The 15,669-nt window shown below is 44.2% G+C and overlaps 1 protein-coding gene across 1 annotated transcript; it reads left to right on the top strand.

Annotated features, from left to right (window-relative positions):
* Window positions 1–652: 652 nt before the first annotated feature.
* LOC310757131 (olfactory receptor 2G3-like) lies at window positions 653–7,640 on the top strand. Its single transcript, XM_083602328.1, has 2 exons — window positions 653–714; window positions 6,639–7,640. Exon 2 carries the CDS (start codon window positions 6,642–6,644, stop codon window positions 7,584–7,586), a length of 945 nt encoding a protein of 314 aa, XP_083458454.1. The 5' UTR covers window positions 653–714; window positions 6,639–6,641; the 3' UTR covers window positions 7,587–7,640.
* Window positions 7,641–15,669: the final 8,029 nt, after the last annotated feature.

Consider the following 15,669-nt stretch of genomic DNA (forward strand, 5'->3'; position numbering starts at 1 on the left):
AGGTCGCAGATAACTCAGTTCCCCCCTTCCCCCAAAAAACCCATAAAGCCTGTCTATGCCCATGGTGCAATCCCACTTTCAATACGGCTTGTACCTTGGAGAACTCACACTGCTTCATCCCCATTCAGTACAGATCCCATAACTTCCTGCTACAGTCCCATAACTTTTTAAAGCACAAATGTTTTGGGGTGGATGTAGGTGTCTCCAAACAGTAATCTGGAGTACTCGGAAAAATCAATGTCTTCTAGCAACTTTTAAAGTTTACTTATTGCTTGAGGATTTAAATACTGTAACGGCACTCCTCCACTGCCCTTTGCCCTTAAAGGGTTAAGCAGCTCTTTTCCTTCCAACCCTTCTCTGGTGCAAGTCAACTCCTCCTGAGGATGCTGTGGAAGGGAGGGGGAGCAGGGGAGTCTTTGGGGCTTCCTTGCTCATTATAATGTGTATTTTTTCTCTCCCTAATGATTCCATCTGAGCTCTGGTCTTTCTGGGGCCCCATGACAGGAGAGCCGCTGGAAAGTGGGAAGAGACATTACTGCCCTTCTCTGTGATGTCATAATAAAATCATCTCTTCTGACCCCACAGGTCCCTTTTGAGTTAGAGAAATCATGCTAGTGCACCCATGCAGGTGCACAGGTACATGTAGGTACTCTTGAAGGCAATGCTGAGCCAGAGAAGCCAAGGCCCTGGGCTGAATTAGGAAGGCCAACCAGGGTAAGAGCTGGCGAGGGAGCTCTCCTTCCCTCCCTCTGCCCCACTATCATCGATCCTTACGAAGCTGGCTCGAAATGCATGGCATTTCGACTCTCTGCATTCAGTTCCATTCTTCATCTGCTTCATCTCTTTCTGTACATAGCACAGAGGTGTCAAGCAGCCTTCCCTGGCATGGGGCCTTCCAGTTGTTACCATCAGCCCAGCTGACATGGCTGATAGTCAGGGAGGATGGGATTGTTATGCTTATTCACAAGAGTTGTAGTCTTGAAACATCTGGGGGGCACCAGGTTGAGGACGGAAGGCTATGTGTTGAATGCTGTGATTTTCTTTGCAAATCTAAACTAGGTCCACTCCTCCCTCCCTCTCCTCTCCCCATCATCAGCCTGACGGATTTCTCTCCCTAGCATCATCCTCAAAGCCTTCCCTTTCCCACTGTTCCACTCTGCTTTAGTTCTCTCTCTCTCTCCATCTCTTTGCCTCTATCCGTCTACACAGTCTCCTCCTTTGCTTGGCTCCCCCTCACTTGGGTGTCTCCCACAGTCTTTGTCTTTCCTTTCTGCCCCTCTCCTTCTAGTCACACAGGGAAGGCTGTAGCTCAGTGGCAGAACATCTGCTCTGCATACAGGCGCAATCGCCAGGAAGGGCTTGGAGGGACCCATGCTTGCAACCTTGGGCAGCTGCTGCCATCAGTGTAGACCAATGTCCTTCAAGCTTGGGTCCCCAGATGTTGTTGGGTTGCAAGTGCCACCATCAGCTAAGGTGGCTGGGGATGATGGGAGTTGAGGTCCAACAACATCTGGGGATGCAAGGTGGAAGAACATGGTACAATACCGAGATAGATGGCCTAACGCTCTAACATGGTGTAAGGCAGGTTTCTATCTTCTTGGTCCATAGGCACACCTAAGATACCTCTGGAATCCCCCTCACTGCAGCCTCATGACTGCACCTATGGACTGCAGAATCATGGAATCTTTGAACTGTAGAGCAGGAAGGGACTCTGAGGATCATCTAGTAGTCCTGCAAGGCAGGAATACGCAGCTGCTCCATACAGGGATCAAACCTGCGACCTTGGTATTATCAGCACCACACTCTAACCAACTGAGCTATCCAGGCTGACCTGAGAGTTCTATCCAGAGTTAGTCCAGTGAGAACTTCATTCGCCCAGGGTTGAGCCACCAGCTCCCTGAACAAAGGCTCTCCTAGCAGACCAAGAGACAAAACTATGGACCACTCCATGGAATAACGAGGACAACAGGAGGTTGGATGCAAGTGAGCTGTGCAGGAGCAGGCTGAAAGGCAAGCTTCGTGGAGCCTCTTTTTATTGGATAAAATACAGTTGGAAAAGAGGTAGTGAAACCACTCTGAACTTTTAACACATTCCATCTAAGCACATTTTAAACGTTAGCTAATACACGTGTCAGCAGGTGCTTCCTGCAGATGTTGCAAAAGTGGATTGTGTCTGTGTTCCTTGTCATGCTTCAGCCAAGCTTTCTGTCTAGTAAACGGATCTTATGAAAGGACAAAAGATCAGGGGGGAAATCTTGTCTTCTAGCCAAGGGGCAGGAGTTCAAGGAGTCTGGGCACAAGGCTCCTTGGCACACTGTTGCACACTGGGTGCGAGGTGTGCCTCAGCACAAGCGGAGTGTTTTTTTTTATAAGATATTTTATTAGCATTTTCCATTTTTTACAAACAATAAAAAGAAAAAATAAAAAATAAAAAATAATAAAAAAACACATAACGTTCAAAACTTATTTTTGAATAACATCTTTCACTGACCTCCTCATACCTCCCCTTCTTGTATTCCAGTTCGAATTGCTTATCCAGCAAATCCTTATCTCCCAACATTTACAATTAAACCCCTTATTTTCTAACCATCCTCTTATATTATTATATCTTAAGCTCTTAATTATTTACCAAGAAAAAAGGGACCATTTTTTCATAATCTTATTACCATTACAGCTAGAAACCAATTAATTTCAATCCTGCATCATTCAACATTCATTAATATTACAATATTTTTGTAAATAATCCTTGAATTTCTTCCATTCTTCTTCTGCCAACTCTTCTCCCTGGTCACGGATTCTGCCAGTCATTTCTGCCAATCCCATAAAGTCAATCAACTTCGTTTGCCATTCTTCCAGAGTGGGTAGATCTTGCTGGAGTGTTACCTCCACACTCTTGTGGGTTTCCCAAAGGAAATCTGGTCAACCACTGTGCGAACAGGACGCTGGACTGGATGGGCCATTGGTTTGACCCGGCAGGGCTCTTCTTCTTAATTTCTTGTTAATTTTATTTATTGCAAATGGCTTGTGTTTCCATGCTTCAATCATCCCCCACCCAGTATCTCGGAGATCTCAGAATGCAGTGCAGGCTACTCACATTTTAAAGAATTAAAATGATACCCGTAGCCCACATGCAAAACTAAGCTGGACATAATGGATCTGCTTCTCACTGAGACAGAGGTGAGGTAATGCGAGGAATGTCTTGAGAAAGAAAGGGGCTGTGAATTATAGAATTAAAGAGATTAACAAGATGAAATATTCAAAAGACATTTTTCCATTCCATTTCCATTCATTTCACAATATCCCGGTGTGTATTTTGCTGTGCTTTGCTTTCCTCCCTAAAGTTTCTTACTGTCACACTTTTGAGACATGTGCTTGGAAATGAATAGAAAAAACGTGTCAGTGGAAGGTAGTTTGAAAATGCAGGTGGGGAGCAGATTGAATATCTTTATTGCAACTTTCTCCCTCATTTTTTAAAAACAGCTTTAGTGGTTCTGTTACTTGATTTTGCAGCTAATGCGTAGTTAGGTCAATAATAATCTTTCAAGGAATCCAAACTCTTAGATTTTCCTAGTCTAGAAGAGCTTCTTCTTTTTTTAAAGGTTTTATTGTTAAAATAATTCAGCATTAATACACACATATTGCGAATATACAAGCATACAAACATACATTTCATACAATCCTTAAAAATGTTCAAACATACTGTAATGGCTTTAGGGGTTGCTTGTGCGTAAGTTACCGCCGCTCTGGGCTAGGTTGCCTGGTTAAACCGTTTCTGTCTGGACAGCCATCCACTCCGTGGCTGTTCAGTCGCTGGCAGAATCCGTCAGTGGGCGTTTCTTGAACCTCTTCCAGCAAAGAAGTTCTTTGACGCCAAGTCGCCGCCTGCTTTCCCTGCGTGGAAGTCTTCTGCGCAGGGTGGGTGTGGGCAGCGGAGGACCTGTGCTCTCCTCGCTGGTCTCCTGCGAAGAGTCCTGGAGCCTCCTCTCTGCTTCCCCCATAGGCTCCCCTCTATCCCTGGTGTTGCGCTGATTTTCTTCCCCAGCCGGAGACCTGCCTCTCTCCCTGCTTGGCCCCTCTCCAGCATCGCTGTGGAGCCTCGCCTCCTCCCCTAGTTCCGATGGCAGTTCCCTGACACATACCTACACTCATTCCCACAGATAATTCATTTTCCCATCACCATCCACCACCCCTCACCCCATCTTTGTATTAGACTTCCAATCTACTCAACTGCAATTTCTTTCCACTTCTATTACTTTCTTTCACACACCTTTAACCTAATTTCATGCTTCTTTTTCTATTACACATTGTTATCCATCTTATTTAGTATTTCAGTATTTAAAACGGAACTTGTTTATTCTAATAGGAGTTCTGATTTTTCAATATGGTTTTGCAAGTATCCTTTAAACACCTTCCAGTTCCTGTCTCTGTGGTATTATACCAACAAAAATAGAGTGGCTTGCCAAATTATTGGAGTACTACAATATATCCAAAACAATGGGAGAAATTGGAAGGATCTCGAAAGAGAAGATAGACAGGGTCTAGAAGAGCTTCAAATCCAGTAACTTTCTAACGATGAATTTGTGATATCTTGATTCATTTGTGATATTAAGCCTCAGTCTGGAAGCACCTGCAAGAACAAGGAGAGAGGCTGAGCTGCCGATGCCTAAAAGAAACAGGGGAACAATAAAATGGCAACTAATGATCACGAAGAAACGAGTTGGCTTCGTGGGTCATCAGACCTCTAAATGAGGCTGGATGTTAAGGAAACCAATACAATATAAAGTGGGGGAAGCATATCATTCAGTGCCATGAGAAGTGAAAATTTCGCCCCATTCCTTGTGACTGCTCAGTTCTGGGGTGGGGAAGACTTTTCACCCAAAGACATATTCCTTCTGGCAACCCTCATCAGTGGGAGGGGCCAAGGGCAAAAGTGGGTGGAACAGCAAATGTAAGCTTTGCTTTTCATATGTTAGGCTAGTTTCTACACACCCTACCCTCAAGCAAGAGACAGCAAGCGAGAGGCAGTAGCAGAATTCAAGGGCAGATTCCAGCCAGGGAGAAACACTTGGGGGGCAAAGCAGAGACAGTGGGGAGAACTCTTAAGAGACCTGGAAGGCTGCCTTTCACTGCTGGGCATGAGGTTTCCCAACCCTGGTTTAGTTGGTCAGATGGGACTCAGCTTCAAATATAATGTTTTTAAGTGTGTTTTAATTGTGTTATACAAATGTGACACTAGATGGTGATAGTGAGCTAATGGGAAATTCAATATATTTTAAAATGTTTTTTTTTTAAAAAAAAGAGCATTTTCGCAGCGTTTTTTTATATATGTCTAGATTCAACCATGGTCTCATCTTACTCTTACCTCTGGATCCACCCCCACCCCCCGGTAATGCACAAATATAGCTATCCTCAACCATGTATTATGCACTATAGCAGGGGTCAGCAAACTTTTTCAGTAGGAGGCCAGTCCACTGTCCCTCAGATCTTGTGGGGGATGGGACTATATGGGGGGGGATGAACGAGTTCCTATGCCCCACAAATAACCCAGAGATGCATTTTAAATAAAAGGACACATTCTACTCATGTAAAAACACGCTGATTCCCGGACCATCCGTGGGCCAGATTTAAAAGGCGACTGGGTCGGATCCAGCCCACGGGCCTTAGTTTGCCTACCTATGCACTATAACATGGACTTGACTTCTGTAACCCTTGAGGATATAGTTCATCCCGTAGCTATGGTCTGGGTAGGAAAACCAGTCAGAAGAGCTAAAGAATCACCTCAGGTTCATGTGTGGGGTTTCTCCCCACACATTACTATAGCAAGGTGTGGTGTATTAAAACAGAGGAATCATTGGCCCTGCAGATGTTCCTGAACTAAAGCTCACATCACCCATAACTATAGGCCATGCTTGCAGGGGCAAACAGGAGCTGTAGCTTGGCAACAGCTAGAGGACCACAGTTAAGCCATGTGGAAATAATAATGTTTTCTTGTTGTACACATGGTTTCTGGTTCATATTCATAGATTCAGCAGTCGTTTGACAGAGGTGGCACTTACTAGAGCTTGGACATGGAATATGGTAGGGTTGCCGTACGTTGAAATTTCCCGGACATACACAGAATCCTTCAATCAGAAGTAGTATCTGGGCAAAATGTTTGGGAAACACATGTCAGCCGTGTTGTTTTTGCAGATTTCCCTTAAAAATAGCTCAAAAATGTTGAACAAAGCTCAACAACATTGCCAAAAATGCAACCCTAGAATAGAATGTGGAGATCTATTTTCTTTTCAAGTACAGTGGTACCTCGGGTTAAGTATTTAATTCATTCCAGAGGTTCGTTCTTAACCTGAAGCTGTTCTTAACCTGAAGCACCACTTTAGCTAATGGGGCCTCCCGCTGCTGCCATGCCACCGGAGCACGATTTCTGTTCTCATCCTGAAGCAAAGTTCTTAACCTGAAGCACTATTTCTGGGTTAGCGGAGTCTGTAACCTGAAGCGTATGTAACCTGAGGTACCACTGTATGGGAATCTTGGGTGATCATAGGCTTAGAACGATACCACTAATCTTCTTCTGTCAGCTGTTTATACTAGCTCAATTTTAAACTTGTGTTTCACTGTTTTCCTTGTTTTCCTTTTTCCAGATAATGTACAGGAAAGCAGTATGGGAAGAAGGTAACCACAGTTACCAAGGAGAATTCATTTTATTGGGAGTGGCTGACCGTCCACGCTTGGAGATGTTGCTCTTTGCAATTCTCCTGCCCTGCTACATGATGGCCTTGCTGGGCAACACAACCATCATTGTGGTGTCGCGGCTGGACCCCCACCTCCACACCCCCATGTATTTCTTCCTCAGCAACCTCTCTTTCCTTGATCTTTGCTTCACCACCAGTGTGGGCCCTCAGATGCTGATAAACTTCTGGCGGAAAAGCAAGACCATCAGTTATGGTGCCTGCGTGGCCCAGCTCTACATCTTCCTTGCTCTGGGCTCCACAGAATGTATTCTTTTGGTTGTCATGGCATACGACCGCTATGCTGCCATTTGCCACCCGCTGCGCTACGGTGCCCTTATGAGCCAATCCCTATGCTTCAAAATGGCTGCCATCTCCTGGGTTAGTGGCCTTACCACCTCACTGGTGGAGATGGTGATGACTCTTCGCCTCCCACGGTGTGGACAAAACCGGGTGGATCACTTTTTCTGTGAGGTGCCAGCCTTAATCAAGTTGGCCTGTGTTGACACCTCAGTCAATGAGGCTGTGCTCTTTGCTTCCAGCGTAGTGTTCCTTGTAGTACCACTAGGACTCATTATGGTCTCCTACGGCTACATTGCAGTTGCCACGCTGGCAATCCGCTCAGCTGAGGGCAAGCGAAAGGCTTTAAACACCTGTGCCTCCCATTTGATTGTGGTGTCCCTCTTTTTTGGGACAACCATTTTCACCTACCTCCAGCCCCCGTCCAACAGTGCCCATGACCAGGCCAAGATGGCCTCCCTTTTCTATACATTTGTCACCACGATGCTCAATCCACTGATTTATACCCTGAGGAACAAAGAGGTGCACAAAGCTCTAAGAAGACTGATGAAGAGAACTTAAGCCCAATATCTCCCAACCATTCAGAGGCTCCACAATATATTTTAATAATAATAAAAACCCTTCAATAAAATCACTTCTATGACAGTAATCGCTTACACAAAGCTTCTTTTTTTGTCATCGCCCACACAATAATCCAACAAATTAACTGATGATGAGAATTATTGTGGCAGCACCAAGGAGGTATCCTAGAACAAACTAAAGCAGAATAAATCCGCCACTAATTCACAATTATTGTGTCAGGAACGTGTTGAAGAACAATAGAAAATAACTGGAAGGGCTCTGAGTAGCAGGATCAACACAAGTGGGGGGAGTGAACTGTGTCGTATGCATTGCAAGGAGACAAGCAATGGAAGAAGGGGAAGGAACCCTGATGTGAATCATCTCCTAGCGCAATGGTTTTCAACCAGTGTGCCATGACACCCTGGGGTGTCTTGAATGATGGTCAGAGGTTCTGTGTGCAACACTGGCCTCTGTCTCTCTTTCCTTCCCTCCCTCCTCTGATGCCCTCTCACTTCTCTGCCTCTCAAAGGCTTGCACAGCTGTTTATTGCAGCAGCCCTGGGTGCAAGCTACCCTGGCGAATGGTGCCTCTGGGAGGCGCCTCTCTTTGGGGGGGAGGGCAGCTCAGAAACCGGGGCGGCAGCAGCGGTTATCCATAGAACTCCCAAAGAGAGGGGAGAGGAGAGGAGGCTGAGGGAGCCTTCCACAGGGGAGGGTGTTTGAAAAAGGGTGAGAGGCTGCCAGCTCTGCAGCAAGGGGTGACATAACTGGGCTACACAGGGGTGTAGTAGTTGGTCAAGGGAGCCAGGGACTCAGCAAGGTCAAAAACCTTTTTGTGACTGCGTGGTGACATGAACCTAGATCTTCCCATGGATCTTCCCATGCGTTTCCAAGCAGCAATTTGAACTACTCTGAATATTAATAAGCAATAAAATAAATTTCTTCAAGCAACTTTCTAAGTGTCCACGTTGCTTGTTGGTTCAAAGTCGGCAGAGGCATTCTTCCTCCCTTTTCCTTAAGGGGTGAAGTAGTCCTTTCCCTCCCATCCCTTCTCTGGTGCAAGGCACCCTCTCCTGAGGAAACTGGGAGGAGGAGGAGGAGGAGGAGGGATCTCTAAGCTTCTTTGCTCATTGCTGCAGTGTAAGATGTAGCTTTCCCCTAATTACTCAGTCTGAGCTCTGGTCCTTCTGGGACTTCATCGGAGAGCTGCTGAAAAGTGGGGAGGCAGCTTCCTCCTCCTCCTTCAGGATGTAATCATAAAATCAGCTCCCCTGACCCCACCAGGCCCCTTTCGAGTTAGAGCAACCATGCTAGGGGGCCCATGTATATGTCTAGATGTATGCAGATACTATGAGAGATGATGCTAAGCCAGAAGAGTCAAGGCTGAATTAGGCAGACTGACCAAGGTGTCCTCTGGTCCATGGGGTCACGAAGAGTCGGACACGACTAAATGACTAAACAACAACAACAACAAACCAAGGTAAGCATTGATGGGGGAAATCCTTTCCTTCCGACCCCCATCCTTTACATTAAACATGATGTTGCTGATTCCAAACGTATGCCATTGTGTTCCGCTGCCTCCACCTGTCTCCTGTTTTGTCCCTTTACCCCCTCCCCCTTTTTTATTTTTTTTTAAATAATATTTATTAGAGTTTCAAACAATCACAAAAATAACAAAAAAATAACAAAACAAAAAAGAATAAGAAAAAATAAAGAATACAAAATACAAAGAAGTAAAACCAATTAAAAACAAGTCAATCCTTCCATGTCTTATCTTTCATTTGCTTGTTTCCCTGACCTCCTCACACCTCCCTTTTTTGTATTCTAGTTCAATAGTTGTTACAGCAAATCCTTACCATTTTTTCCTTTATCTTAATAGTTTATCTTAATATATTGTAACTTTACATTCTCACCTGTTAACAATCCATTTTTACATACCCCTTTGTAACATTACTGCTAAAACCACATAACTTCATTCCAACATCCCTCTAACATTCCTTAATTTTACAATATTTCTGTAGATAATCTTTAAATTTCTTCCAATCTTCTTCTACTTCTTTTGACCCCCAAAAATGTTAATGCCCTCTCTGCTTTTTAAAGACTTTTTGTTTCTTCACTTTCAACCTCCATCTGCTTCAGCTCCTTCTGCACAGACAGAACAGAAAGGTTTAAAGCAACCTTTCCTGGTGTGCTGCCCTCCCAGTGCTTTGAACAGCTCCTGCAAGCTTTCCCTTTCCAACCGCACCACTCCTCTTCCATGCTCTGCCTGCCATCTCCAGAAAGGGCTTGGCAAAAACATGTCTGCAGTCATGGACAGCTGCTGCCCGTCTGCATAGTTCTGAGATAGGTGGACTAATGCTCTAACTTTGTATAAGGAAGTTTCCTGTCTTCCTTGGTTCACATATCTCCTCAGGGTGTCTTCCTCACTGGAGCCTCGTAGCTACATTGGCCCATCTCTGGTCTACAGAACTCCATCCACAGTCAGTCCTGTAAGAGTTTCATGGGCGCAGGGTTGAGGAACCTGCATCCCTATCAAAGACCCTCATAGCCCACCAAGAAGCCAACCTATGGACGACTCCATGAAATTAATGGCTTATGCTACTTTTTTATCGCAAACGGATTATGTCTTATTGTCCCCTGCCCAGAGATCTCAGAATGCAGTGCAGGGTATATGCATTTTAAATAAATAGATATCATTTGCCAGTGTGCAAAACTGACCTAGGCGTAATGAGTGTGCCTCTTACTGAGACAGGGGTGAGTTAGTGTGAGGAGTGTCTACTTGAGAAATAAAGGAGCCATAAATTATAGAATGGATGAATGTGAAATGAAGAAAAGAACAGCTATAAAATGAAACAAAATGAAGAGCAGAGCAGAGATTACATATTCAATATTCTCAATTCATGGGATGTACTGTAGCACTTTTCACAATACTTTGGTGAGCTATTTGCTTTTCTTGTCTCCCTCCCTAAAGCTTCTCACCCCCATATTTTTGAGGTATATGCCTGGAAATGAACAACAACAACACTTTATTGTATTTAGCTAAAAGCCATTACAATCCAATTACAGATCCAACAAATAGAATAAAAATAAAACCTGTTAAAAGAGATCCAGAATGTATATACAGTGGTTTATGACCGTAATCCGTTCCGGAGGTCCGTTTGTAAACCAAAACAGGTAGTAACCCAAGGCACGCTTTTGCCAATGGGGCCTCCCAAAAAAGTTGTTCGTAATCCCAAAAAAATTGTTCGTAAACCAAAAAAAATCGGAATCCAAAAAAAAAGGGTCGTAATTCAAAAAAAGTTTGCAAATTGGGACGCGCACTTCTGAGTTTGAATTGGTCGTAATCCAAAATGGTTGTAAACTAGGCTGTTCGCAAATCCAGGTACCACTCTATTTGCAATAAATAAGATTAATGAATCCTCTGCACAGTCTACAGTATTGTCTTTAATGAAACTAGCGCAAATACTTTTACCGGCTTTAGTAAATAAGGCTGTTTTATATGTGACACGCTTAGTTCTAAGCTCCTCCTCTTGATCCCGCCCACCATCACATCTAAGGAAGACTGTTTGAAATCGCTTCTTGTGGATGCAAATCCCCAAATTTCACGTGGGGTGGCAATCTTTATAGTGCAGGCTTTGAAACTCAGGGCTACACTGACTGGGTAGTGTGTCCCAGACCTGGACCTGTTTTAATTCTTTGTATTACCTTTTTAACCTAATGTGCCGAGCCTATTTTGGGGCCATTATATGTTTTATATACATCTGCATTTTAGATTGCCGGCGCTGGCAACTAAATTTTTACATTATTGTTTTAGGGTAATTTAAATGTCACAATGCCAGTAATATCGTTTGAATCTTGTTAGGTTGCTTCTCTCTAGCATTTTTGTCTTATCCTGCTATGGCTGTATGCTAATGCAATAAAGGTTTGATGATGATGATGATAGGTGACACGCGGATCACAGTCAGATAAGAGCCGGCATATTTACACTTCAGGGGTCTGTCCCTGTAGCAGAGCCAGCAGCTGTTCCAAAAATCTCTTTCTGGGGTTTGGATCGAGCTGACAATGGAGTATATAATGGGGGAGATCTTCTACTTCGCCTGACCCGCAAATACAAAATCTTAAATGCCTTGAGACATTCCTATATCTTCCATCTAAGACTGAGGTGGGCATTGTTTGAAAACGGAGGGCTGTAAAAGCTGTTCTCAGGGAGGCAAAGGTAAGAGCCTAGGGAATGCCAATCAGAAGGTTGGCGGTTCAAATCCCCGCGATGGGGTGAGCTTCTGTTGCTCTGTCCCTGCTCCTGCCAACCTAGCAGTTCGAAAGCATGAAGTGCAAGTAGATAAATAGGTACTGCTCCGGCGGGAAGGTAAACAGCGTTTCCGTGCGCTGCTCTGGTTCACCAGAAGCGGCTTAGTCATGCTGGCCACATGACCCGGAAGCTGTATGCCGGCTCCCTCGGCCAATAAAGCGAGATGAGCGCCACAACCCCAGAGTCGTCCACGACTAGACCTAACAGTCAGGGGTCCCTTTACCTTTACCTATGGCTAGATTTCAGAAAGTGGTACCAGTAGGAAATTTTTGAGATATGGGTTAAAGATAGGTCTTGCTTGTTATCCTGTTTATAAATCCAATAGCAGTCTTTTAATTCCAGGTAATGCAAAGATATCTGTTGTCAGGTTTTTTGAGGCTAGGTGGTCTTGTACTATCTTAGCCCAGCCACACTTCTTCCGCTGTTCCTCCTGCCTGGAAATGAAGAAGAGAAAAGCCTCTGGAGAGGGGATTTTGAAGCTTCAGGTGGAACATTGATTGAGCATCTTTATTGCAAAATGCTCCCTTCTGAAGTTTCCCTTTAAACAAACAAACAAAAGCACCTTTGTGTTTCTGTTACTTGAGTTTGCAGCTAATACGTAGTCAGGTCATTAATAATCTCTTAAGCTTCCCTAAAATAAAAGGAACCCATTTTTTAAAGATCTTTTTAGTAGGAAAAGCCTTCACTGCCGGATCATTTTATATTTTGTCTTCTTCTTTTTTTTTACCTCTTTGAAGTCTATGTTCTTTCTGAGATCTGGAAACCAGAATACTATTGCACTATTTAAAATGTGGGTGATCGTATGTTCATATATAAGAGTATGATCACGGGTAGTTTATTTCATTCTAATAGATTTTAACTGGGAATTTTTATTCTTTACTTTAACACAATACATTGTCTTTTTCAGTAAGCTTTGTAATCAGACCCCAAGATGTCCAGTTCAGAGCCAAACAGTGTTTACTATTTATTTCCTTCCTTCCTTCCTTCCTTCCTTCCTTCCTTCCTTCCTTCCTTCCTCCCTCTATTTAAAACAGGTGTGCCTAACTCACAGTTTCTGGATTCCTGTCAGCAATGTACCTGCTTCATTTTGTACTAACTAAACTTCTCTGGTGCATTTTAAAAAAGCACCATTTAGCACATATTTATTTCTTTATGAAATATATATATTTATATACTGCTGTTAGATATGTTTACAACAGTTACACATTAGACCAAACAATTAACACCATAAAAAAATGGAAACCAATGATATTGCACTAGTCCTGCAACTTCCATCATCCTTGACTATTGGCCCTGCTGGCTGGCGCTTGTGGGAGTTGGAGTCAAATCACATCTGGAGGGGGGGCCACTAGGTGGCGCATCGGAAGATGGCTGACAATAACATCTCTCCGACCCACACGAGGTAATTTGGAGGCTATGATGGGGGTAATTAGCCTCCTTAACCCCCCCAGGATTGTGGGGGGGCGGCCCTTGCCTGCTGTGCCCTATACCACCCCCGAATTTGTGGGGGTGGGGGCACTAGGCACAAAGCCCTCCTGTGGGATTTCGGCACTCCTGGATGCCGTCCCTGATTCGCGCCGCTAGTTGCAAGCATCTTCAAAAGAAACAATTTGGACGAGATAAATTGCACATGCTTCAAGGAAAAAGGGGAGTAAAGACTGCTGACAGAAGAGAACTCTGATAACAAGACAAGAATAAAATAAGAGAAGATACATCAAGATACGGTATGACTGAGGGGGGAGGGGGAAAAAACCTGCCTTCCTTTTTATTATGTGATTTAACAAGAATCCCCTCCCCTAATGAGTCAGAAACTAAGGACTTAAGCTGTGGATTTAAGGCTGTGTGGAGATAAACTTTCGAACCAAAGCAATGTTTCAAGATGAAGCTGGAAAGCTAAGAGTTTTGGAATGACGCAGTTAAAAATGCCGTCGCCATTTTGGGAGGCATTGTTGGAGCTCTTGGGTCTGGGAGGAGAAAGAGAGAAATAGCGTTGTTTACATATCGTGGATCAACTCCTCGGTGGGACTTAAGAGCGACAAATGCCAAATTCATGATGGAAAGAGCGATGCTATCTACGAAGGAGATATATGGAAACCATCTGGACTTAGTGGAGGAACGGGAAATCCACACAGGATTATTATTTTGCTTATCGGCTTAAGGAGACTAACAGAAGAGATCGTAAAAGAAAAATAGAAATTATATGAACAAGATATGATGTGGAAACACCAAGATAAGACTGGATAGAATTATGAATTTTGTTTGGACTGATTGGGACTGATTTGGACATTAACGCAGTAATAAGAAGATGATCTGAATCCCCCTTTGGATCTTGAAGTATGGGTTCCCCCAACAAAATTTAAAAATTTGGCTTTGAAATTTGGAATTTGGAATATATGTGATGTGATTTAATTTGATGTGATTGGCCAGTTAATAAAAAATATTTTTTAAAAAAAAACAAATCACATCTGGAGGGCACCATGTTGGCTATCACTGTGCTAGAAAAAACTGGAGTAACCACATTAAAACATAGCAACAGCCCTGCTAGATCAGAGCAAATGCCTCCATCTAGGCAAGCAAGTAGCAAGAGGGACTCAGCTATACAGCGGCAAATAAAACGTTTTAAGGGTGTTGTAAAGTGCATTATGGACGCAGGTGGCGCTGTGGGTTAAACCACAGAGCCTAGGACTTGCCGATCAGAAGGGCGGCGGTTCGAATCCCTGCGACGGGGTGAGCTCCCGTTGCTCGGTCCCTGCCTCTGCCACCCTAGCAGTTCAAAAGCACGTCAAAGTGCAAGTAGATAAATAGGTACCGCTCCGTCGGGAAGGTAAACGGCGTTTCCGTGTGCTGCTCTGGTTCGCCAGAAGCGGCTTAGTCATGCTGGCCACATGACCCGGAAGCTGTACGCCGGCTCTCTTGGCCAATAAAGCTAGATGATTGCCGCAACCCCAGAGTCGGCCACGACTGGACCTAATGGTCTGGGGTCCCTTTACCTTTACCTTTAAAGTGCATTATACAAATGCGACTCTAGATGGCGATGGTGAGCTATGGCAAATTCCATATATTTTTCAAAACTTTTTTTTTAAAAAAAAAGCATTTTCACAATGTTTTTTTATATGTGTCTAGATTCCACCCAGCAGAGTTCAAGGGCACATCCCAGCCAAGTGAAAACAGTTAAGACAATGAAGAACAGGGTAGGTAGACCTAACAGAAGAGCTACAGAACCTCTGGAGAGCTGCGTGCCAGGTTGTTTTTCTCAAACATTGCTATAGCAAGGTGGGGTGAACTGAGCAGTAGCCTCTCCAAGCACCACCTTCCTGAATTGGTCCTTTGTATAGAAACTGAACCAGAACATGTGGGATTCAAGATGTTTCTAAAAGACAACTCCCATCATCCCTTGCTATTCATTGGCTATGCTTTCAGGACTGATGGAGGCTGTGGTTCAGGAACGTCAGGAGGGCTAAAGGTTCCTCACCCCTGTACGAAGAAGAAGAAGAAGAGTTTGGATTTGATATCCCGCCTTTCACTCCCTTTAAGGAGTCTCAAAGCGGCTAACAATCTCCTTTCCCTTCCTCCCCCACAACAAACACTCTGTGAGGTGAGTGGGGCTGAGAGACTTCAAAGAAGTGTGACTGGCCCAAGGTCACCCAGCAGCTGCATGTGGAGGAGCGGAGACACGAACCCGGTTCCCCAGATTATGAGACTACCGCTCTTAACCACTACACCACACTGGCTCTCAATCTCAATACGAATCAAGTGTAGCATGTGTTCCTTCCTC

The sequence above is a fragment of the Podarcis filfolensis genome (genome assembly GCF_964270895.1).
Source record: "Podarcis filfolensis genome assembly, chromosome: 2".
Taxonomy (NCBI): Eukaryota; Metazoa; Chordata; class Lepidosauria; order Squamata; family Lacertidae; genus Podarcis; species Podarcis filfolensis.